Here is a 23056-nt window from a genome sequence, read left to right as displayed (position 1 = left end):
ATCCAAGTGGGATCAGCTGTTTCCTTCCTAATTTCAAGTCCCCATCCAAAGAGACATCATGCCATTTTCAATGAACTCTACTAGATGTTTATATACATTTATTATCTGGCTTTAAAATTATAGCATTTTCATCTCTATGTGTGATATAGAATATTTCATTTAGAAATTATTGCCGTCGCCATTATTAGATTTTGTTTTATTTTCTTTACCTTTATGTGGTCATGTAGTAAGCACATGATATACTTTTTGTACATTTACATGTCTACATTTTTTTTTTTTATATTTGCGTATATCTCAGTAGTTTTCATGCAGCAGGCTGCTTACGAGTGCTGTCTCTGAGATTAGGTTGTTTTGAGATTACATCCCAGTGCATTCACTTACTTAGCCAAAGGACCTCGGGACAGTTCTCTAACTGGTCTCACTTTTGTGTCCTTAGCTTGAATTGAGAATAAAATTATTTTCTTTATAAGTTTGTTAGAACAAAGAAAGTGTTCATGATACCTTAGTTATTATTTTTTAATTATTATTTTCATGTTTGAAAAAATTAAGGGACTATTTAGTCATTAATAATGTACTACTTAATGATTTACTGTTACAAATAAAAAATAAATATTTTGTGAAGGACAGTTTCCTACTACAAGCAACGATTTGCTAACCTGTGTTGGTTGCCAAAGCCAAGATCATTAAATACATGTTAGTGAGCACTGGGAGAAAAATAATGTTATTCTGAGTCAACAGTTAGGCATAGGAATAACTGAATATCAACGAACACAGCACAGCTACAGAAAACATAAAATGTTCAGTGGATGCACTGTTTTTGAGCAGGAAATAAATATTAATCTGGGTTTCTTAGAGATTTTTTTGGGGGGGTTTCATATAGGTCAGTGTCAGTGTATATTTATTGAATATAATAGGCATTGGAATAAGGTTAACCTGGAAATATCTTAAATTTGTACTATAGAGAACAAAAGTGAGATGTCAAAATTATAAATAGAAATATCTTTCCAGCATTTATAAAACATTGAATAAAGAAAGTATATTTCTCTCATCTTTTTTTTTATTTGTAATTCTTTTGTGTTAGATTTTATTCCTCTTCATCTCCCTGGCCATAGTAAATATGAATTAGAATAAATATTGAATCCATAGAATTTTTATTGTTTAAAGTTTTGATTTAGAACACATTTTCCTTGTATATCTCCTTTTTTAAAAAATAGCAATTCAAATCAGAGGCCTACCAACAACAGATAGAAATGGAGAGACTAAATCATCAAGCAGAGCTTTTGCTGAAGAAAGTAACAGAAGAGAGCGACAAACACACTGTTCAAGACCCATTGATGGAGCTGAAATTGATATGGGATAGTCTGGATGAAAGAATTATCAACAGACAGGTAAACATCAATACTTTTGTTAGGAAGTTAGAGAAGTTCAGGTAAAATCATTATTAAAAAAATAGGTGATTAAGCACATAAACTTTTGAAGCCCCTACGTAAATTCTTATTTTATTAGACCTCTTCCTGCTTCTCGACATGCCATTTTTAACCACAAGGAATGTCAAACGTAAAATGTAGGATATAATTGGGCTTCATTGGATATGCTTACAGAATTACACAGTGTGCAACAATTGATTTTTCTTTTTTGCTCTTGTTATTTTTATAAATGTATGTCATTCATGATATCGAATTCATATGGATTTTCTTCCTCTCCACTGTTTCTGTAGCATAAGCTAGAAGGTGCTCTGTTAGCACTGGGCCAGTTCCAGCATGCCCTGGATGAGCTGCTTGCCTGGCTGACACACACTGAGGGCCTGCTGAGTGAACAGAAGCCTGTGGGAGGAGACCCTAAGGCCATTGAAATTGAACTTGCCAAGCACCATGTATGTAGCTGTGATTGCGTGTCGTGTTTCTTCTCTATGTGTTTCTAATGTCATCAGAGTTTTGTTTTGGTATGTTTCCTCTTTATGTATTTTTCAAGTTGATGGTGATAGCTCAGGTTCATATTTGACATTTGTAACTGAAGGCTAAACTCCTTAAAACACACTTTTTAAAAGATTATAAACAATTTTTTTTTCTCATTGTTCAGGGCAGTTATCCAGAACGGCAAGGATGGGAAACTTCTGGCTAAATTTCCAGGCTGCGTGGCAGATATTGGTTTAAATCCCTGATTATCCCTGTCACTGGATTGACATAGCCTAGTTTTAAAAGTGGTTGGGGATACCCTAACAAAGTCATAGGCTCAAAATGTTGTTCCGCTGCAGGCTGTGTGTATGTTTTTCCTCTGGTCGCCCTTAGCGCCATGTGAGTGTCACCTGCTGTGTGTTTGGCATGTCTAACATCTTTCTGCTTGCCTGTGCATCTCTCACTCTGTGGAGGTTTGTTCTTCAGTCTCCGTGTCTCCCTGATTTCTCATTGGCTTTCCGTGTCTTAGTCCTTTTCTTTCTGAATTAGTTTTAAACAATATTTATTATGTTTAAAGGGTTTTTATATGTCCTGAACATGATGGAGAGCTTTAAATTAAAAATTAAATTAAATTAAAAATTTTAATTATATCTTGAGGTACATACCCAACAACTTTATGTTGTCATCTTTGTGATACTTGATTGACAATTCTTTTTTTTTTTAAGTTTGTTTTTTTTTTTTTTTATTTTTTTTATTTTAGACTATTTTTGAGAGAGAGCCAGAGAGAGAGCAGGGGAGGGGCAGAGAGAGAAGGAGAGAGAGAATCCTAAGTAGGCTCCACACTGTCAGTGCAGAGGCCGATGCGGGGCTCCAACCCACAGACAGTGAGATCGTGATCTGAGCTGAAATCAAGAGTCAGATGCTCAACCGACTCAGCCACCCAGGTGCCCATTGTTGTCATCTTTGTGGCCCTTGGTTGACAATTCTTAATAGAAAATACCTTATCTCTGTACAACCTGGAGGGTTTAGGGAGGAGGAAAGCATGGAGCTTAACACAGTGGGCCCCAAACTGATAGCCGGAGGCATCTTCAAGGCTTAGATGATATCCAGCCTAGGTAGGTCATCAGAGCAGAACTTGTGGGGGGGGGTTGAGAGCAGAATTCTAGTTTATTACGATAAAGTTCATTTGACTAGAAACAAATCCTGAAACCCAGTTGTTAGAATCTTTGTGCAAATGACCAAAGCCATTGACTTGGCCAGGAGAAGTGAGATAAATGATTTTTTTTTTTCAGATGAAAAGAAAATTCCCTATCTCTTAAGTCAGTAGGCTTAATGAATAAAAGGTGATGCTTGGTCGAGTTTATCCTGACAGTCCAGTCTTTCATAGTACTTGAGCATTCACATTAATAAGGCATCTTACCTAAGGTTGTGTCGTAAATTCTGACCTTAAATAAGTTTTCCTTGATTATCAAAGAGAAAATGTTTAATAATTTTTATCATTTTAAAATGAAAGGTGAGTTTTTGGGACTTTACTATCATGATAAAGAGTTTTTTAGTATTCTTGCTGTAGTTTTCCTTCTTTCATACTTTTCCCCACAGTAACCGTACCCTAATTTAAATTTCTCTCCCTCTCTTACCTGGTTCTGTCTTATTTATGATCATTGCCCAGCCATATCTAACTGCCCAGCAGTTAGGACCTATTTTGTATCAATATTTTTAATTATTTAATGTCTATTTTATACCTTTCTAAGAATAGTAATGACTGGTCAGACTGACTCTGCATAAAAAAAAATATGTTTATTCCAACTTAGCAGTTGTCCTTAAATGCAGCATACATCAGTGACAGGAATTTTTGTAGAGTCCAGTAGAGGTGGGACAGTGAGACACCACAATCCAGTTATTTTGGCCGGGCATGAGGTAGGGATCTTTTATTTCTGTTTATCTACCTTTGAGCAGTTAGGGATATGTCCTCCCTTCTTCTTCCATTTTTCAAAGGTCACAAGTTAAAGGGCTTAAAATCACTAGCACAGTTGCTGGAGGAAGGGAGGGAATGTTTCCTCAGTTGATTTTATAGCCTTTAACTTCCTTAACAGGTGCCTCAGAGAATGAGTGCATATCGTCAGAAAAACAGTTACCACAGATGATTAGTGCTCTTCACTAAAAATCCCCCTGTTCTGGATTTCCCTCCAGATGTGGGATGCCTTATGTAGGATGATACATGATGTTTCTTTTCTCTCCTGTTGTTAACCCTGAGTCAGTGAATCTAGGGAAAGATTACCATTGGCCCTTACTAACATGAGAGGAAGGTTTCTTCTGGTTTCCAAAAACATAACTGCGGTTTTCTTGAAACTATTCCTAACCTCTATTTGTTCTTTTTTTAAAATTTTTTCTAATGTTTATTTATTTTTGAGAAAGAGAGACAGACAGACAGAGTGTGAGCTGGGGAAAAGGCAGAGAGAGGGAGACACAGAATCCAAAGCAGGCTCTAGGCTCTGAGCCGCCAGCACAAAGCCCGAAGAGGGGCTCGAACCCGTAAGCTGCGACATCATGACCTGAGCTGAAGTCGGACGCTTAACTGACTGAGCCACCCCAAATAGGTGCCCCAGCTCAGTTTGTTCTTTAAAATGCAATTCTTTTCAGTGTAATTTCAGGGTTTTTTTAGCCTTGTGGTTGCTTTTTGCACTTAACATTCTTGTCCCACGTTAGCACATTTAAGCATTATTGGTCTATTCTGATATTTTCACTGTACATAAGGAAGGTGTTATTTATTGGAATCTGTAGTGGACACTTCAAATGCGCATTTTCTCGTAAAGGAACAGCTACACTTTTGATTGCTGGGCTTGAGTATTCTTGCTGTCCAGTGAAATCTCTTTTCCTCTACTGTCAGGGCATCCTAAGATTCCTGTCTACTTAGCAGTTAATTGTAGCATCTTTACAATGAGAGAAGCTTGAAGAATAGTCTGTGGTAATTTTTTTTTCCTCTTAGAGTGTTAATTGTAAAGCATGGCATTATCTAAGAATGTAATAATTTTGTATTTGAAAATGGATATATAGAAATCAAAATATTTTTCAAGTTGTTTACTTAAGACATGAAAATTAAGTTCAGTCAAAATGATTTTGAATCAAATGAAAACTTTCATAACCTTTTAATTATAATCTCTAGATACTTAATGTCCTCAATATAAGGTTATTCTAATGGGAAGAACTAGCAAAATGTTCTTTGATAATCATTTCAAGGTAGACTAAAGGTATATCCAGGAAAGCTGCAAAGTTAAGGGAAAAGAAGTCCACCATTTGAACACTTTTTTAGTATTAAAACTTTCTGTAGACGATGGTTTTGTTTCCAAATGTTCTATCTTCAGCAAATAAAACAGTTGCATTAAAAGCACTGTTAACATGTTATGAGCTAGCAAACATAGTGTTCTCTTCATATTTTCAGGTGCTTCAAAATGATGTACTAGCCCATCAGTCCACAGTGGAAGCCGTTAACAAAGCAGGAAATGATCTAATTGCATCAAGTGCAGGAGAAGAAGCAAGCAACCTTCAGAACAAGCTAGAGATTCTAAATCAACGATGGCAAAATGTTTTGGAAAAAACAGAACAAAGGAAGCAGCAGCTGGATGGTGCCTTGCGCCAGGTGAATAAGAGAGTAGATTCTCAGCCTTTCATGGCCTTCCAGACCAAAATAGTATGGAATTCTTTCGTTGGTTTGCAGACCCTGTTTAATTTGTGTACCGTAGGAGAGGAGTAAAAATAAGTGGGATAAAGAACACAGCAGATGAGAAGGCAGCCCTCTGGCTCTTAGTGTAATAGTCTTATCCGCCAGAGCTCTCACCATGAAGAAAGGCAAGGCAAATCCACTTGCACCTGCCTATTGTTAAGAACGCAGAGAGAGGCTTAGCAGGCCGGGCTCCTTCAGACATTGTTTTCTCCTTAAAAGTGACAATGTGTTTATGGCCCAGACTTAAAATTCTGTATCACTCCAGGCCAAAGGGTTCCATGGTGAGATTGAGGATTTGCAGCAGTGGCTGACGGACACGGAGCGTCATCTGTTAGCCTCCAAACCTCTGGGGGGGTTACCGGAAACAGCCAGGGAGCAGCTTAATGCCCACCTGGTAAGTATATTATTTCCTACAGCTCTAGCCTCAGAATAAGAAAGACACTGACCATTTTGTGTGGGTCCTGGTGACCAATAAATTGTGGGAGAAAGTTTAAAGGATATACAGTTTTACAGCAGAAATCTTTATGTGTAAGTGCTAGAAACACCATTTATTGATTAAATTTTTCAAGTCAGAACTTATTCTTTATTTCAGAGATGAGTGTGCCAGAAGTACCTAGAAGTCTAGGTATTTTTTAGAAGCTAATTTGCCCCATAAAATGATGAACTTGTATGGATAGTAATAAAACGTTGTGTAAATTATAAACTGTTGTACCTTCAGTGAAGAGAAAAATCCCGAAAGCCGTCAGAATTGACTTAAAAATTATTGCTATGAGCATGATACTCCCGTCTAGTTTCATGGAAGGCTGGAAAATATATTCTTGTTCTGTTCAAGAGTGACTTGTTTATTTGTTTTACTTTCTTAAGTTTATTTATTTTGAGTGAGAGAGACAAAGAGAGAGAGAGTGTGTGTGTGAGAGAGAGAGGGAGAGAGAGAGAGAGAGAGAGAGAGAGATAGAATGGGGGAGGGGCAGAGAGAGAGGGAGACAGAATCTCAAGCTGGCTTTGCACCCTCAGTGCAGAGCCTCACGGTGGGGCTCAAACTTGGAGACTTTGAGATCATGACCTGAGCCGAAAACAGGAGTCAGAGGCTTAACCGACTGAACCACCCAGGCACCCCTGTTTGTTTGTTTTAATGGTGATAGGGCTGTATCTTCAACTTCACACCTATACGAGCTGTGAACAAGGGGTGGCTTCTGTTTAGTTCATTGTCCAGTGGGAACATTGTGCCTATGGGCTGTTCCCACCCAGATTCTGTGGCACTGTCCACTCTTAAAAGAGGAAAAGATAATGAAACTTGAGACTCTGGCTTTCTTTCACAGAAATGGAGACTGACAAATTGAATTTAGACTGATTTATTGGCATTTCCTATTCATTTACATTATAATTCAGGTTTAGAAGTTTTAAGATAAAACAGTCTGTTTCATATTTTGAAAACTAATCCTCTTTTATACTTGCAAATTTGCATCAGAAAGTTTTTTTTAATATTCAAATGCTGACAATTAGTATCTTGAGAAATAAGAGTAGATATGCTTGGGGATTGGGCAAAAGAAATGGGCCATTATACATCCAAACCTGTATTCTTTATCAGATGTCCAATGTTGTTGTGAGAGCTTATTGAAACCACACTTGGTTGTAAATAATTTTGAATTTGGGGATTTGGATAGGAAGTAACCATCATACAGGTGTTGTGGAGAACTGGTCTTAAGTTTTTACAAGAATGTAACTCTTGTTTTGATATTAAATTCTGAATTTGTTTTCATAATTTTTTTGTATTCTCTGTAGAAGAAACACATTGCATTCCAGTTGAAAGCTTTAAAGATGTTATAAGTGAGAGTAATATTCATAGTATCCCGAATTTGTCTTTTGTGATTCCAAAGTCCGAACAATCAACTTAAAATATCTTACTGTATTGAGCCTTCACTTTCTATTCGTTGTGTGCCTTCTGACCACACAAATAAACTATCCCAAAAATTATTATAGCCACTGTCATAGTCTGAGGTGAGACTTAGAAAGCCCATGTTACAGAGAAGGAAAACAAGGCTCAGAGAAGTTAATCACTTGCTCGGGGTCACCGAGCTGATTGGTTACTGCACAGTGAAACCTTTCTTGATAACATAAAAGTTACTTACCAACTTTACCATGCTGGACTGAATTGATAATGATAGCACCATTTCTGAGATTTCTGGCAGACGGATATGTCTACAGGCTTAGGTGTTGTTTTAATATAGTGAAATATTTGAATGTGTCACAGTTATTCTGTATGTTAGATAAAGGTGACTATATGATGAGGGGCTTGGGATTGATGACCTGTGAAAGGAACTCTTAGATTTTATTCTCTTAAAAATGATTTAACTTGGGGGGATATCTCAATGTAGGAAATCTGTGCTGCCTTTGATGTTAAAGAAGAAACATACAAAAGTCTGATGCAGAAAGGCCAGCAGATGCTTGCAAGATGCCCCAAATCTGCAGAGACAATTGACCAAGACATAAATAACTTGAAAGAAAAATGGGAATCGGTGGAAACCAAACTCAATGAAAGGAAAGTATGTGCTTTAATTAATGTAATAGAATGAATGTTTTATTTCATGAGATTTACTTAATCTCTGAGTAGAATTAGCAGTGGAACTTTTAATGACCCCATGTTTAAATTTTCTTTGTATACATTTGGAGGTTTCATGGGGTCAATTGAAAATAATATTCTCTTTCACACAGGAGGATAGAGTTAAAGCAGTCTGTTCCAACACAGATCATAGATCAAGTGTTTCTAGGTGTATTTTTAAATTTGTGAACCACTCGAATTCTGGATTGTTAAATAATTCTAATCACACTTACTTATGTATATAGTGGGAAGGGAAAGAGGGAGGTCAAGAGAGTGAGATGATTGTGTATATAATAAGCACTTCCATGACAAAAGTCCATGAAAAGGGATTAAAAATATCACTGTTTAATGCTGTAAGAATAATGATAGGTGAGGAATACTAGATTGTATTCCCTCACTGACAGACCATAATGTATATATATTTCACATCATTTTGACCCTCCAGATTAATCATGTGAATGTCAAGTTTTCTTTTTATATAAAGATATAAAAGACATCTGTTTAGTAATTGCATTCTGTGGTTCATTGACCTCAAATCACAATTTTAGTGTATATCAGATTATTTTTAGCTGCAGTGAGATCTTCTCACTATACTAAAAGGGGTTTGGTTTGCCATTATTTTAGTGAAGGCCCATTACACTCATAAACTGTTTAGGTAATACAGAAATACAGATTAGGTATAAAGAAAGCATGGATGGGAAGGAAATCTGCCAGAGAGTGGTTAAACTGGGGGGAAGACACTTAACTATCATCAAATACTAAATGATCTGCCTTTGCAGACTAAACTGGAAGAGGCCCTCAACTTGGCAATGGAGTTCCATAATTCCCTCCAAGACTTCATCAACTGGCTAACCCAGGCTGAACAGACCCTAAATGTAGCTTCTCGGCCAAGTCTTATCTTGGACACAGTCTTGTTTCAAATCGATGAACACAAGGTATGATGTAACTCAGATGGATAGTATTCTTATTTTAGACCTTTTTATTTTTTTTTTTTTTAATTTTTTTTTTCAACGTTTTTTATTTATTTTTGGGACAGAGAGAGACAGAGCATGAACGGGGGAGGGGCAGAGAGAGAGGGAGACACACAGAATTGGAAACAGGCTCCAGGCTCCGAGCCATCAGCCCAGAGCCTGACGCGGGGCTCGAACTCACAGACCGCGAGATCGTGACCTGGCTGAAGTCGGACGCTTAACCGACTGCGCCACCCAGGCGCCCCATTTTAGACCTTTTTAGACCACAGACTGTTTTCATGTCAGAAGTATGAATTTGGTAGTTTAGAAACTTTATTTTGTCCTTTAAAATGGTTTCAGCTTATGACACCAGAAGCACTTATAAAACAGAACAGTTTTTCATGTGTTTCTAATTCCACCCTTCTTTTTGGGAAAGGTCTTCGCCAATGAAGTAAATTCTCACCGTGAGCAGATAATAGAGCTGGACAAAACTGGGACCCACCTGAAGTATTTCAGTCAGAAACAAGACGTTGTCCTAATTAAGAATCTACTGATCAGTGTACAAAGTCGGTGGGAAAAAGTGGTTCAGCGGTTAGTAGAAAGAGGGAGATCTTTGGATGATGCAAGGAAAAGAGCCAAGCAGGTAAACCTTTCTAAACTAGTCAATAAATCAGTTCTAGGTATTGAAATATATATGATGACATTCAAGTACTTTTATCGTAGGCTGTATTGGTTGTAACAATCATGGCGCAGGGCCAAGGTGTTTATATCCGAAAAGGGCCTAAGTTTCAATGATAACATCATGTTTTGCCCTAGCACCTTCTGGTCCTGGGGACTAATCTTGAAAAGACTGATTATAGCTTGGCTTCATAGGCCCACTGTTACTAAGATCCAAAAAGAGGCTCAAGTTTTTTGTTACTGGGTTTATTTGTTTTTTTCCTTTGTGCTTGCAATCTCCACTCTCATAGCTGGAGTAAGTCATCAGACTTTAGTATATTGCTACCTTGTGTTTAGTCCTAAGCCAGACTTTGTCCACAAACTCTGAGGGCTGAGAGACAGACACCAGCCCACCGGACAGCTTCCTGAAAGGGCTGATTCTGTGTCTAAGCTGCTCGGTACTCCTCACCTTTCTGAATCTTTACGCTTGTTGACAAGCTCTCATTTCTTCTCTGGTGTTTTGATACAGTTCCACCCTGCTTTTATTTTTTTATTTTTTTATTTTTTATTTTTTTCAATATATGAAGTTTATTGTCAAATTGGTTTCCATACAACACCCAGTGCTCATCCCAAAAGGTGCCCTCCTCAATACCCATCACCCACCCTCCCCTCCCTCCCACCCCCGATCAACCCTCAGTTTGTTCTCAGTTTTTAAGAGTCTCTTATGCTTTGGCTCTCTTCCACTCTAACCTCTTTTTTTTTTCCTTCCCCTCCCCCATGGGTTTCTGTTACGTTTCTCAGGATCCACATAAGAGTGAAACCATATGGTATCTGTCTTTCTCTGTATGGCTTATGTCACTTAGCATAACACTCTCCAGTTCCATCCACGTTGCTACAGAGGGCCATATTTCATTCTTTCTCATTGCCACATAATACTCCATTGTGCATATAAACCGCAATTTCTTTATCCATTCATCAGTTGATGGACATGTAGGCTCTTTCCATAATTTGGCTATTGTTGAGAGTGCTGCTATAAACATTGGGGTACAAGTGCCCCTATGCATCAGTACTCCTGTATCCCTGGGGCAAATTCCTAGCAGTGCTATTGCTGTCCACCCTGCTTTTAAATGAATTGTTTGAACCTTTTAAGGCTTCTTTTTTCCTTTTTCTTTTCATCTAGAGAATCTCACGGGTCTCACAAGGAACTCCCCTAACTCTCTTCACCTACTATTAATATGCCATTCTTAGGCTAAACACAAAAAAGAAGTAGAATTATGTGTCTCTCTACTCTGGGAGAGAGATGTGCCCACCTTGTTTGGCAACTATCTTTGAATTTTACTAGAAACTCTGTGTAACGTTGAGGCTGAATTTTATAATGAGTCTTTCTGCCCCATTCAGTTCCATGTTTCTGTAATTGGTATTGGACTCCATTCTTCTGGGGATCCAGGCTCAGTTGGGTGATGTAAAAGATGTCTGGGAGTCAAATGTTTCTGTGATTAATGCTCTCAGCATAAATTTGTTAAAAGCTTAGAAATGACAAATTGCATTGTTGTAGGATTACATGCCATATTATTTCTTTTTTTGAGTGGGATGTATGATGTGTTCAATGTTATCAGTGAGACTGTGGAATAGAATCGGTCTCTTCTTGTTTTTATGAGACAGTATTAATGATAAGCCTGACATTCTTCTCTGCACCGAGCAGTGTCCTCGGTAGTATGGGCATTTCTTGAGTTATGAACATCTAATTTATAGAAGTCTTTTTCTTTTCTCCATGTTGCCAATTTTATTTTCTCATTTGGCTTAATCTGTAAGAATTTTCTACTGCTTTTAGGTACAAAAGTATGGCATTTCTTGTATTTATGTGGCTTAAAAATAGTTTTTAAAGCAGGACCAGTCTTAGAACTTGTGCGTTTGTATCATTAAACTTACCATCTGTTATAGCCTATATTAATTGTGGTAAGACCACCAAACACTGTGACTATTTCTTTATTTCTCACTATCCTACTTTCTTAGTTTGGGGCTCAGATGTTGATCATAGTTCTCTGACTTTGGCGGTTTATATACCTCTTCTGGCCTCTTTATTTTTGTATTTAAATTGATTGGAGTTGTGGGAAGGAGGGGTCAGGAGAGCAGGTTTGTGATGAGGTGATCTCAGCGGGTGCTGCCAGCTTTGTGATCCCGTGCTCTTATTGTGCTGATTGTTAAATGTCTTCTTGCTATTTCTTTATTAGTGTGCTTTGATATAAAGCAGATTTTATTTTGATTACTTCTGTTTTTGTTATGTATCCGTTCACTTAAGTTTATTATGAGAAATAATTTATAACCAATTTCACAATTTGGGATCCAAAAATAGTACCCGCTAGTTCTCTGTGATAAACAGAAAAGAGACTGTGGCTGAAGCCAAGTATACATAGCACCAGAATATTGCAAAATCATGGAGGCCAAAGAGAATTCTATTTTGTTAGAATTCAAGTGCTGTGGGTGCTCTTACATATAAAACCAGTAAGTGAGGCCCAGGCGTTAAGTTGAGGATTTTACTAGTAGCAGTAAAGATACTGAATGCCTTTTGTATTAAATAGGAATGTTATGGACTTCTATTGTTGTTATTCTTTTACTTTTTAAGGCGAGCTTATTAACTTTATCCTTTGTCTTTCCCTTTTTGTTCCTGTCCCTTAACATGGGAATTAAACACCTTAGAAGTAAACCTAGATCTGTCGGCGACAGCAGTGGGCAAATCAAATTCTCTTGAGAGTTTACGTTAATTGCTAAGCAGAAGGAAAGGGAGGGAAATTCTTCTGGTGTTCCCTGTTTCTAGGCTCATTTCTATTTTTGTTAAAGTTTATATGTTTCAGTGAGTTACAACAAAGTAACCGTGGGGGCCCGACCACAGAAGCCAAGAGTTAGTAAGACATGGTGAATCCAATAAAGCTACTACTTTCTTCTTTTTTTAGGGGAAATTTGAATTAAGTATTTTAAACATTTTCATTAATACTAATTCCTATTTTATTTATTTTATTTCTTTAATGTTTATTATTTTTGAGAGAGAGAGAGAGAGACAGAGAGAGAGCAAGCAGGGAAGGAGCAGAGAGAGGGAGACACAGAATCTGAAGGAGACTCCAGGCTCTGAGCTGTCAGCACAGAGCCTGACGCGGGGCTCGAACTGACAGACCGCGAGATCATGACCTGAGCTGTAGTAGCCGCCCAACTGACTGAGCCACGCAGGCACCCCTATTAATTTCTGTTTTAAAAATATAGGGAGCATACCAGGAAATTCTCTGGATTGAGATGTGTATTTCTTTTACAGTTCCATGAAGCTTGGAGTAAACTTATGGAGTGGCTAGAGGAGTCAGAGAAGTCTTTGGATTCTGAACTGGAAATTGCCAATGATCCAGACAAGATAAAAACACAGCTTGCACAGCATAAGGTGGGTCTATAATTAGGAATAGCATATATGTCATTCTGTATCTCAAGATCACCTTTTAAATCCTTACTTGGTTGTGTATTTATTCATCACTAGAAAAAAAAAAAAAGGTGTCCTCTGTGGACCTCTGTTAAATTTAAAACCAGCTGCCCATCACATTGGTCAAGTAGCAATAGTATCTTTACTCTCTGCTGACCATCCCACCATCATTCTAGGATTACTGTTAACAAAAAATATACAAAATTAAAGCTGGCGGTGTTCTACAATCTAGAACTTAAAAGATTGAGAGGGGGTCAAGTGTTGGCATCTCAATTTTTCACTTATCTGTCTTGTCTTGTAATTTTGTTCATAGACCAAATGCTATGCAGAAGATAATTTTATAGCAAAAAGTAATATAAATTTTGCCATATAGATTCTTTCAAACAGTTATGTGGGGAAAATTGGTTGCCTCTGCACAAACTGGTGTTTTGTTATGTATATGTGGTATATGAAATTCTATCCTTACCCTCAAAGACATAGAGTCAGTGGCCTCCTTATGTAGACTAGAAGATGCAGAAACATATTATTTTATATTTTCTACCTTTTATATTCCTACTACATTGCATTCAAAGAACATCCCCCCACCCCATCTTTCTCAACTCTTTTGAATTTGGGTCTGTCATTCTGGTTATAAAGTGATCATCAGCCTTCAGGGTGAGTGCAGTAGGTAAAAGGAGAGTGGTTCCTGCAAAAACTATAAAGTTTTAAGCATCTATCTATCTATCTATCTATCTATCTATCTTTCTATCATCTAACTATCTATCTAACTATCATCTTGACACATGATAGTTTTTTGAAAGCTGGAAAAAATGGGGTGATGTAAGGTTTATCATCATCAGAAAATTCTAGCCATCATATACCGATTGATAGCTTCCATGCTGGTTGTTAAGTCACCTCAGGAGGTCACGATCCTAGGATGACAGAAAGAAGCTGTTCTTTGACTAGATGAGGGCGTGTGAGTGGCTCATTCTGCTGGCACCCTCTACCTGTGAGCTGCCACCATGTTCAGTACTGAGAGCACAGTGAGGGGGAGCAGCACCTTCCTTCCTTCCCCTGATGGAGAAACGAGAGCCTCCTTCTCAAAATACACTGCCTGTTTGAACTTGAACATAGATATCATGTCATGGAGTCTTAGGAAAGTATATTGTGTGTTTAAGTTGGAGAATCCTAGAAATAAGAATACGTGAGGAACCCTTCTAGATCCTCTCTTTTTCCTGGTGTGACTTGTTACCAAAGTCAGCATCTGTCTGAGATAAGGGTACAAGGCACATGAAGCCAATTTTAAAATAAGTCTTTTCTTTCCTCTTTTGGCTATTTTTCTGTCTTTAAAGAGTGTTCATCTATCCTGTATTCAGCTGTAACATTTTTTTATGTATCTTCTTTTGAGGAAAATTTGTCAATGCCATGATTCTAAAACTAATATTCTATTTAGAATAACAAGAAAAAATAATAATTACAGAAAGCAAACTTTAGAAATAGTGTGGTATTGTAATAGTGTTTATTGCTAAAAAAAATCCTAGATGTAGTGGCCTCCTATTATAAGACCAAGTAAATATCTTAGTCATATTAAGACACCTAAAGTGTCTGGGTTTTAAAGGCAATAAAAATGCATTAGGTAATGATAACCAAGATTATTTTAGAAAGTTATACATTTGCATAGCATTTTACTCTCTAAGGTGATTCTAATGTGCTACCAGGAGTTAGAATCACTGTGTTAGTGTTTCCATAATATATTATGAGCTTGTAAGATGCCCATTAAGTTGACCTTCCTTCCTTCCCATCTCTGAGATTGTATATGCAATAGCAGTGGTCTCATTCTTGCTATTACACACTTACAAACACACACAAAATGTAAGATGATAATGAGAGAGGCCTGCAAAGACAGTGTCCTTACTTTAGAAAAGCTTTTAATTGAGTTGTGTAGACAGATTATATAATCCATCTTTCCCACACATAGAAATTTTCATACACAAACATGCAGATTAATAATGTAAAAGATAGGAAAGTATAGATGTCACATTAGCAATATAGTTATTTAATACTGGAAAAGTAATCTGTAGATCTTGAGAGATGTTTGTAGGGCATCATAGTGGTGGGGAGGAGGCGTATAGGCTTGCCAAGGGGTGTGAATTGAAGGGGCAGTAGGTCGGAACATAGGAATCTTGAGATGTGGTTCTTATTTGCCCCTCACCCTGGCTCACAGATGGAATTATACGTATCATCATTGTAAACATCCAAATTGTGTGACAGCAGATCTAGTTGACCAAAACAAAACAAAACAAAAAAACCAAAAACCCACAAACAAAAAACAAAACCTGTAGTAAATGTACACATTATGAGTCACTCTGTGTCCACATAGACCTTTATTTAGTTACTCATTGAGTGTTAACTACTTTTTCCTCTCCAAAATCTTGGGTTTCTCAATAGCAGATTAGCAATTCCATTTTATTATAACTAGTATACTATTTGTGGTTTATAGCTATGAAAGATTCAAGATTTGTTGTGCTCTGAAATCACTTTCTTCATAATAGTAGGCTTCTGGGAAAAATAAGTTCTTCAGTTTGAAAATATAAGGATTCTTTTCCACCCTGGTGTGTTCCTGTGTAGCCAGCAGCACTACACCATCTGACCTGTTTGCTGATGTCTTCCTCTGTTTAGATTCCTTTTATTAGGGATGCCTTTTGTGATGTCTGTTACCTATTTAATAGTCCTAAGTAGAAATGCACATTGTTTTCCTGTTAAATATATAGGAGTTTCAGAAATCACTCGGAGCCAAGCATTCTGTCTATGACACCACCAACAGAACGGGACGTTCTCTGAAGGAGAAAACCTCCCTGGCTGATGACAACCTGAAACTGGATGACATGCTGAGTGAACTCAGAGACAAATGGGATACCATCTGTGGAAAATCTGTGGAAAGGTAAAATGTTCTTTAAGGCAGTTTGGTTACCTTGTCGGCTTCTTTCAAACATACAGTAGTGATGCTTTGTGGGAACTTTCTAGGAACCTAAATACCTCCTTTAAGAAGTTGTTTCTTCTCTCTAATGCCCCACTTACACAGTATCTGCACGGAGAAGGCTTTGTTGTTCATTTTTACTTATTTTTTAACTCCTCAGTTCACTCAAAAGTGGTATCATTCTCTAAGCATATTATCTGATACCTGACTTGCTGTTGTTTTCCATAAGCTAATTTCCATGTAACCACTGGGGTGGTCTCTTTAAAAAATAAGTTTGATCTTATCATTTCCCTTCCTCATACCTTTTAGGAACTTATTATACCTTGAGTGTGAGCCAAAACACAGGCTCCTTAATGTGTCGTGCAAGGTCCTACCAATCTGACCCCAGTGTTCGCTTCCAACTTCCATCTACCCCTTCCCAGTCTTCTTTCTCATTACACTTGAACCAGTTGAAATATGTAGTAGTAGAAGAATTCAAATATCTTAGAAATGTTTTCAAATATTTCATAGATCCTTAGTCTAATTACTTTTGTCAGTATCAAGATTGAATGGAATATTATATTCTAATAATAAAATTATATTAGAAAAGGAAATTAAAATATATTCTAAAGAATATATGGAAGGAATATAGAAATTTTGGGGTTGGGTTTTAAAAAGCTTTAAAACCTGGGGCACCTGGGTGACTCAGTCGGTTAAGTGCCTGACTCTTGATTTCAGCTCAGGTCATGATCTCATGGTTCACTAGATCAAGCCTCTGGTCCAGCTCTGCATTGACAGCGTAGAGCCTGTTTGGGATTCTCTTTCTCCCCTGCCTACTCGTGCTCTCCTTCTTTCTCAAAATAAATAAATAAACATTAAAAAAAATATTTAAAACCTTCAATATCAAAAGGTTATCTGCTTTTTTACTAAGTCATATAAATGACTTCATGGCAGAGAGATACGTGAATACAAGGGGATGAAGATGGGGCAGGCTAGGACTATAGGCAACATTTGGCAGATTGAGGGATGATGAAAATGTTCAGTTTCTTGATCATGATGATAGTTACATGAGTCTATACATGTGTTAAAATTCATAGAACTGTACACCCAGAAAAGTTAAGTTTACTGTATGATAATTTAAAATATAAAAAAAAAAATTAGGGGTGCCTAGAAGGCTTAGTCAGTTCAACATCTGACTCTCGATTTTGGCTCAGGTCATGATCTCATGGTTTGTGCGTTCAAGCCCTGCATTGGGCTCTGTGCTGGCAGCATGGAGCCTGCTTGGGATTCTTTCTCTCCCTCTTTCTCTGGCCCTCTCCATTCATGCATGTTCTCTCTCAAAATAAATAAATAAACATTGAAACAATATATTAAAAAATTTTAAGGCATATTTTTTTACGAAGAAACCAAAGGGCTATTGATTTCTAGAGGTGATGATGAGGGAATTTTCTGAGAACACATGCTATGCATTTAAGGAATAAAAAAGAAAATTTGAGAAAAGTTTTGTTATTTTCTAAGGAAAGCAAAGAAACAGCAGTGAGTACCAATATATCATTTTTTCTTTGAGTACTCTCAACCTTCATTAATGGATTTTAGATTTTCAGATATGTAGGGTGGCTTTTTTGTTGCTCTCATTGATTTTTCCACCTTCTTCCTCAGACAAAACAAACTGGAGGAAGCCCTGTTATTTTCTGGACAATTCACCGATGCCTTGCAGGCCCTCATTGATTGGCTGTATAGAGTTGAACCCCAGCTGGCAGAAGACCAGCCTGTCCATGGAGACATTGATTTAGTGATGAATCTGATCGATAATCACAAGGTATCATTATCTGGGACATTTTATTTATCTCATTTGATTATCATGTACAGAAGAAAATGTAACCCCTTAACTCAGCCTTTAAAAACTAGAGACTGCATATCATACTACATACCAGTCTTTAATAATGATATATGTGTACATATGAGCAGAATCAGGAAGCCAACTTTAAAAGTGAGTCAGAAAAGGTACTTTATCAGTTAGATACTTTTTTTTTTTTCCCTTTTCAACTTCCAAATCTAAAACCTTTTAGAACTTAGAAAATGATTTTATTCTCTGGTGCTTCATGTTCCAAGAATGTTTTACAGTCTTTCATTATTCATGGAAAGAATTGTGGAATATAATTTAAAATTCTTCATTCATTTACCCGGAACTTGGTCATTGCATAAGCATATGGATTTGTAACATGATCTCTGGGGGTCAAGACAGGCTGCTTTTTTGTTTTTAAAAACTGTTTTAAACTTGCCCCTTTAACTGCAGCAATTGATGAGATATCAGTATACGCTGTGAGGGACTTGATTATTACTTCAGAAAAGCGGTTTCTTGCAACCTCCTGAAGGGTATTCAAAATTTTTGTGCCAGTAAAAAGGAATGTACAAGACATCCAGCTGATACGGAGTGTAAGGTCCTAAATTATGGTAAAATGTTGTATTACAAGCTAAAGAACCTTGAAAACAACCTCGCGGGCACAGTACTAACGTGGAGTGGTGGTATCAGAGTAGACTTTATATACAGGTATCATACAGCACTGTATGTGAATCCGTATTGTGTTTCTTTCTCTTCATTATTTTTGAGTTCAGGAAATACATTTCCTTTTAAAATGTTTTCTTTATATTTCCCTGGCTATCGTGTTTTGATCTTACCTATCCCTTTTTAAATGGTTGGTCCTTTCAGCATATTTATTTCCCTTCTTCTGGTTCTGTTATCTCATTATATCTATAAAAGAGTGTTACATTTGAATATTATCAAAAAATCAAAGAGTAAATGAAGGACAGGGATCAGGCCTACAGAAATCAAAAATTTTAAGTTTTGTTACTTGCCTGTATTGAAACAAATGCTTTGTGCATGATTAATATAAACTTTTTATGCCCTGGCATTCATTCAATGAGTAATGAATAGTGTAATGTTACTTTTTACATAAATGCCATTTGTATAAACTCACTGTCTAAACATTTACTCCCTTCGGCACTTGCCAGGTTTTTTTTATATATTAAAGGTCATCAAGAATGAGTTAATCATTCAGCATTAGTAATGCAATTGGAAGGCTCAGGCTTAAGTATACAAAGTACATTGGAAAGTCTTCTCAGAACTATTGGACTCGTCCTATCACAAACAGATTGTATAGACACTGTATTTCCTATGCCTGTGTATGGATGTGTGTCTCTGTGTGTCTGTCTATCTATCTGCAGGCACATCTCATTGAACACTATCAGAGTGAAATCAAGCAAAGAATTCATCACACTATGTGTGGTTTGTTTCAGATGGACTCCTATTTATGAATGATTTGATTGTCAGAATAGAAACTCATGGATATAGCCAAAATTATAAAATGTGATTAGTGATATTCATTTGTGACCATTTTTTAGAAAAATAAGTTAATTTTATTCTATACATAACATTAGTTACTTGAAAGATCTAGCTGCATATACAGAATTTTGGACCAGAAACGAAGTACCCTGGGCTCATTTCTTAGATTACGTCTGTGGTCAAAGGAAGCCAGTTCAACTCCTGGCACCTCAGAGTTCATCAAAATTAGGCAAGGGGTGGGGGGAAGCTTTTCTTCCAAAATGACAAAGATTTAAGCCTCTAAAGTTTGACATTCTAGGTTAGCTCTCAGGATACTGTGAAAGTTGAAGCCATGCTACAGAGAAGAAGACTGCATGGCAAGTCCCTGTACGATTCCCTGCCATTACCTCCAAAACCCCCATGTGACAGCCCAGGACTGCTTAGTTATTTGTTAGTCTGTTAGATATGTTTATTAACTAAGAGTAATGAGGTAGCCAGCACATTCTAGGCATTTAGAGTAATGATTTGAGAGGAGCTGGGATGCCATACTAAAGAATCGTAGAAAAAAAAGAATTTGATTCTTTTGTGTAAACTGAAATAAAGAATAGCTGCCATTATTTAAATCCAATGTGTCATTAAAAAAAATCGGGTTTGTTCACTCAGGAGAATGTTACAAGATTGAACAGATTTATACAAGACCGTGTTCTTAACAGTGCTCTGGTGGGAGCAGTGTGCCACGACTCAGCTTCTAAAGATTCTGTGAAAAGTGTGTGTCATTAAGCTGTAGGTCTTAGAGATTGGTACATGATGTCATGTGTATGTATATTCCAAGCAGTGTCTTTTACTGGCTTGATTTTATAATTAAAAATTAATTTTTCTAAAAACATGGTCTTTTAGGCTTTCCAGAAAGAACTGGGGAAGAGGACCAGCAGCGTGCAGGCCCTGAAGCGCTCGGCACGAGAGCTCATAGAGGGCAGCCGAGACGACTCCTCCTGGGTCAAGGTCCAGATGCAGGAACTAAGCACACGCTGGGAGACTGTGTGTGCACTTTCTATATCAAAGCAGACCCGATTGGAAGCAGCTCTGCGTCAGGTAAATGTCATGCAAATTGCATCTGGACATAGTGAGAAAGGTTTCGAAGCCTCAACGAGAACTGCTCTTGTGAGGAACTGTTCCGTTCCCCCTTTTCTTAACTGGGACAGTCATGAGAAGGAGATTCTTAGAACATCCTTGCCTTGGTCTTCCTGACAAGAATTTAAATTACTCACAGAGGAAGTTGCCTCATCTTTACATAAAAGTGCTGCTCTATTAATTTTTCAGCTTGAATGTGCAATGGGCTACCCTGTATCTAAAATCAGATTGTTCAAATGGTGAATTAATCTTCATATAGGCCTCTGTGATATATTAGAGGTATTACATTTGTAAAATGTAGTAGCACCATATATCTTTATCTTTTTAATGGGAATAATGCATATCATTAATCAGTTTAAGACTTTTTTTCACTGAGAAGAGAAATCTATACTAACAAGCATATTTGGGGATCTTATTTGCGGTGTGTGTGTGTGTGTGTGTGTGTGTGTGTGTGTGTGAACTATTAGGCAGAGGAATTTCACTCGGTGGTGCATGCCCTCCTGGAGTGGCTGGCCGAGGCGGAGCAAACCCTTCGTTTCCATGGCGCTCTCCCAGATGATGAGGATGCTCTTCGGACTCTCATTGATCAGCATAAAGTGAGTTATATAGATGCTAAGTAAAACTAAATGAGAAAATCAAGTAGACCCAGGATCATAAATATCAAATGCATGAATATTTCCCTCCCTGAGAAGTAATTAAAGATATTGGTACAGTTGAGAATTTACCTGTGTCCTCCTGGCTTACATAGGTATGTTCCCATGCCCCTACATATGTATAGCTATCTTTTCATGGTTTCTTTATGAAGAGGGTGGTTATTCTAAAATCAGGGAATTTTCTAGGGAGTTATTTGGCTTCTGACCAAAACTGGCCGATTTCATTGCACTTGTATGTGCATTTCAAAGACGAAACTTCCGTAATGAGCGTTTCGCATTTATAAATTTATTTATAATGCATTAGAATTGTAAGTTAATAATTTTGACCTTTGTAAGTAAGACAAGTAACTTAATAACTTGTTCAAATTTTATTTTTAAATCTCTGTCAATTCTGGTTTTAATTGAGATCCACTTAAATTCTTTTGAGAAGTAGCCTTTAGTATAAATTATAAATTAAAAATGAATTCTGTAAGTAGATGCACTATTAAATAGTTAACCAAAGTAAAAATCTGGCCACGGAGTTTTCAGGTCATCCTGTATTTTGTAACAGTGCATAGAACTAGCAAAACCCTTAAGAGAGTGGTCCAGATACATGTGAACACATGTTTTTTGTTTGTTTGTTTGTTTTCTTAACCCTTGACTTTAAAGAATTAGGAATTTGCGGTGCTAACACTCAATGCAGTATTGATGTCAACATTTCCATTTAAAAGTTCTGTTTAACACCACAGGATAAGCTTATCTTTCATGGTCAAGTTGGAAATACATCATGAGTTCTGGTGTCACATGGATTCCATCGTTTGTGGAGACTGCTTACAGTGATTACTGATGGATTGCCTAACCTATAGCAATGAAATCTTGCCTTGTCATTAACAAAAGTGATGCGAGCTTGTCTAACATTATCTGGAAGAATGAAATGCTACATAAAGCATTTAAATTTGAAGCAGAATATAAGAGTAGGAAAATTACAGCAAATTTATTGTGAATTTTTGATTCAATTCAATGTTTTGAAAATCTCTTATATTACTCTTGGCTGACCATCAGCCAGCATCGAGTTCCACTAACATACTTTGGTCTTAGAATAGCCTCTTGGAGCCCAGGCTGCATGTCTGACACCTTACAGAAAGGAGCCTCGTGGTGGTATCTCCACCCTCACGGCAGCAAGGAACCCCCAGAAACACCAGGAGGCAGGTATTGAGAGCAGAGGTAGTGTTGTGGGGTTTTTTGTTTGTTTGTTTGTTTTTTACAACAAATTATCTTTAGAAACATTTTATTTATTTATTTATTTATTTTTATTTTTTTTATTTGATTTATTTGATTTATTTGTTTTAGTGAGAGACTGAGAGCAAGCAGGGCAGGGGCAGGTCCTAAGCAGACTCCCCACTGCCAGCATGGAGCTCTAACTCATGAACCATGAGATCATGACCTGAGCTGAAATAGAGTTGGATGCTTAACCTGTTGAGCCACCCAGGCACCCCAATATTTTTAAATAGTGTAAAATTACATGTAATTTTATAAAAGTGGTGCTTAGTAATATTTGCAGTAGCATCATCCATTCTTTCTGATCTCCTTCCTTCACACTCCGACCAAATAAAAGTAAAACAGAGTATTTAAATTCTTAGCTCCAGGACTAGAGGCTTCTCAGTATAGTCCACTCTGTAAAACTGGCAAGCTTTCCCAGGTGAGCACTAACCATTTAGCACTCAGGGTTGGAAGAGCACAGAATGCAAGCAGGG

The 23056-nt window shown here is 37.2% G+C and overlaps 1 protein-coding gene across 4 annotated transcripts in view; it reads left to right on the top strand.

Moving 5' to 3' along the window:
• The window catches only part of DST (dystonin), a 491592-nt gene that overhangs the window by 446869 nt on the left and 21667 nt on the right, over positions 1-23056 (top strand). For all 4 annotated transcript variants that reach the window (XM_042986591.1, XM_042986590.1, XM_042986592.1 and 1 more), the window contains 12 exons: positions 1215-1388; positions 1718-1873; positions 5335-5532; positions 5882-6010; positions 7992-8159; positions 8995-9150; positions 9602-9808; positions 13127-13246; positions 16033-16202; positions 17877-18036; positions 20437-20631; positions 21138-21266. In XM_042986591.1, coding sequence (XP_042842525.1) covers positions 1215-1388; positions 1718-1873; positions 5335-5532; positions 5882-6010; positions 7992-8159; positions 8995-9150; positions 9602-9808; positions 13127-13246; positions 16033-16202; positions 17877-18036; positions 20437-20631; positions 21138-21266 — 1962 coding nt within the window. The remainder of the gene's footprint in view (positions 1-1214; positions 1389-1717; positions 1874-5334; positions 5533-5881; positions 6011-7991; positions 8160-8994; positions 9151-9601; positions 9809-13126; positions 13247-16032; positions 16203-17876; positions 18037-20436; positions 20632-21137; positions 21267-23056) is intronic.

Source organism: Panthera tigris, chromosome B2 (assembly GCF_018350195.1).
Source record: "Panthera tigris isolate Pti1 chromosome B2, P.tigris_Pti1_mat1.1, whole genome shotgun sequence".
NCBI lineage: Eukaryota > Metazoa > Chordata > Mammalia > Carnivora > Felidae > Panthera > Panthera tigris.
The sequence above is the reverse complement of the archived record's forward strand: the minus strand, read 5'-3'. Positions and strand labels throughout refer to the sequence as shown.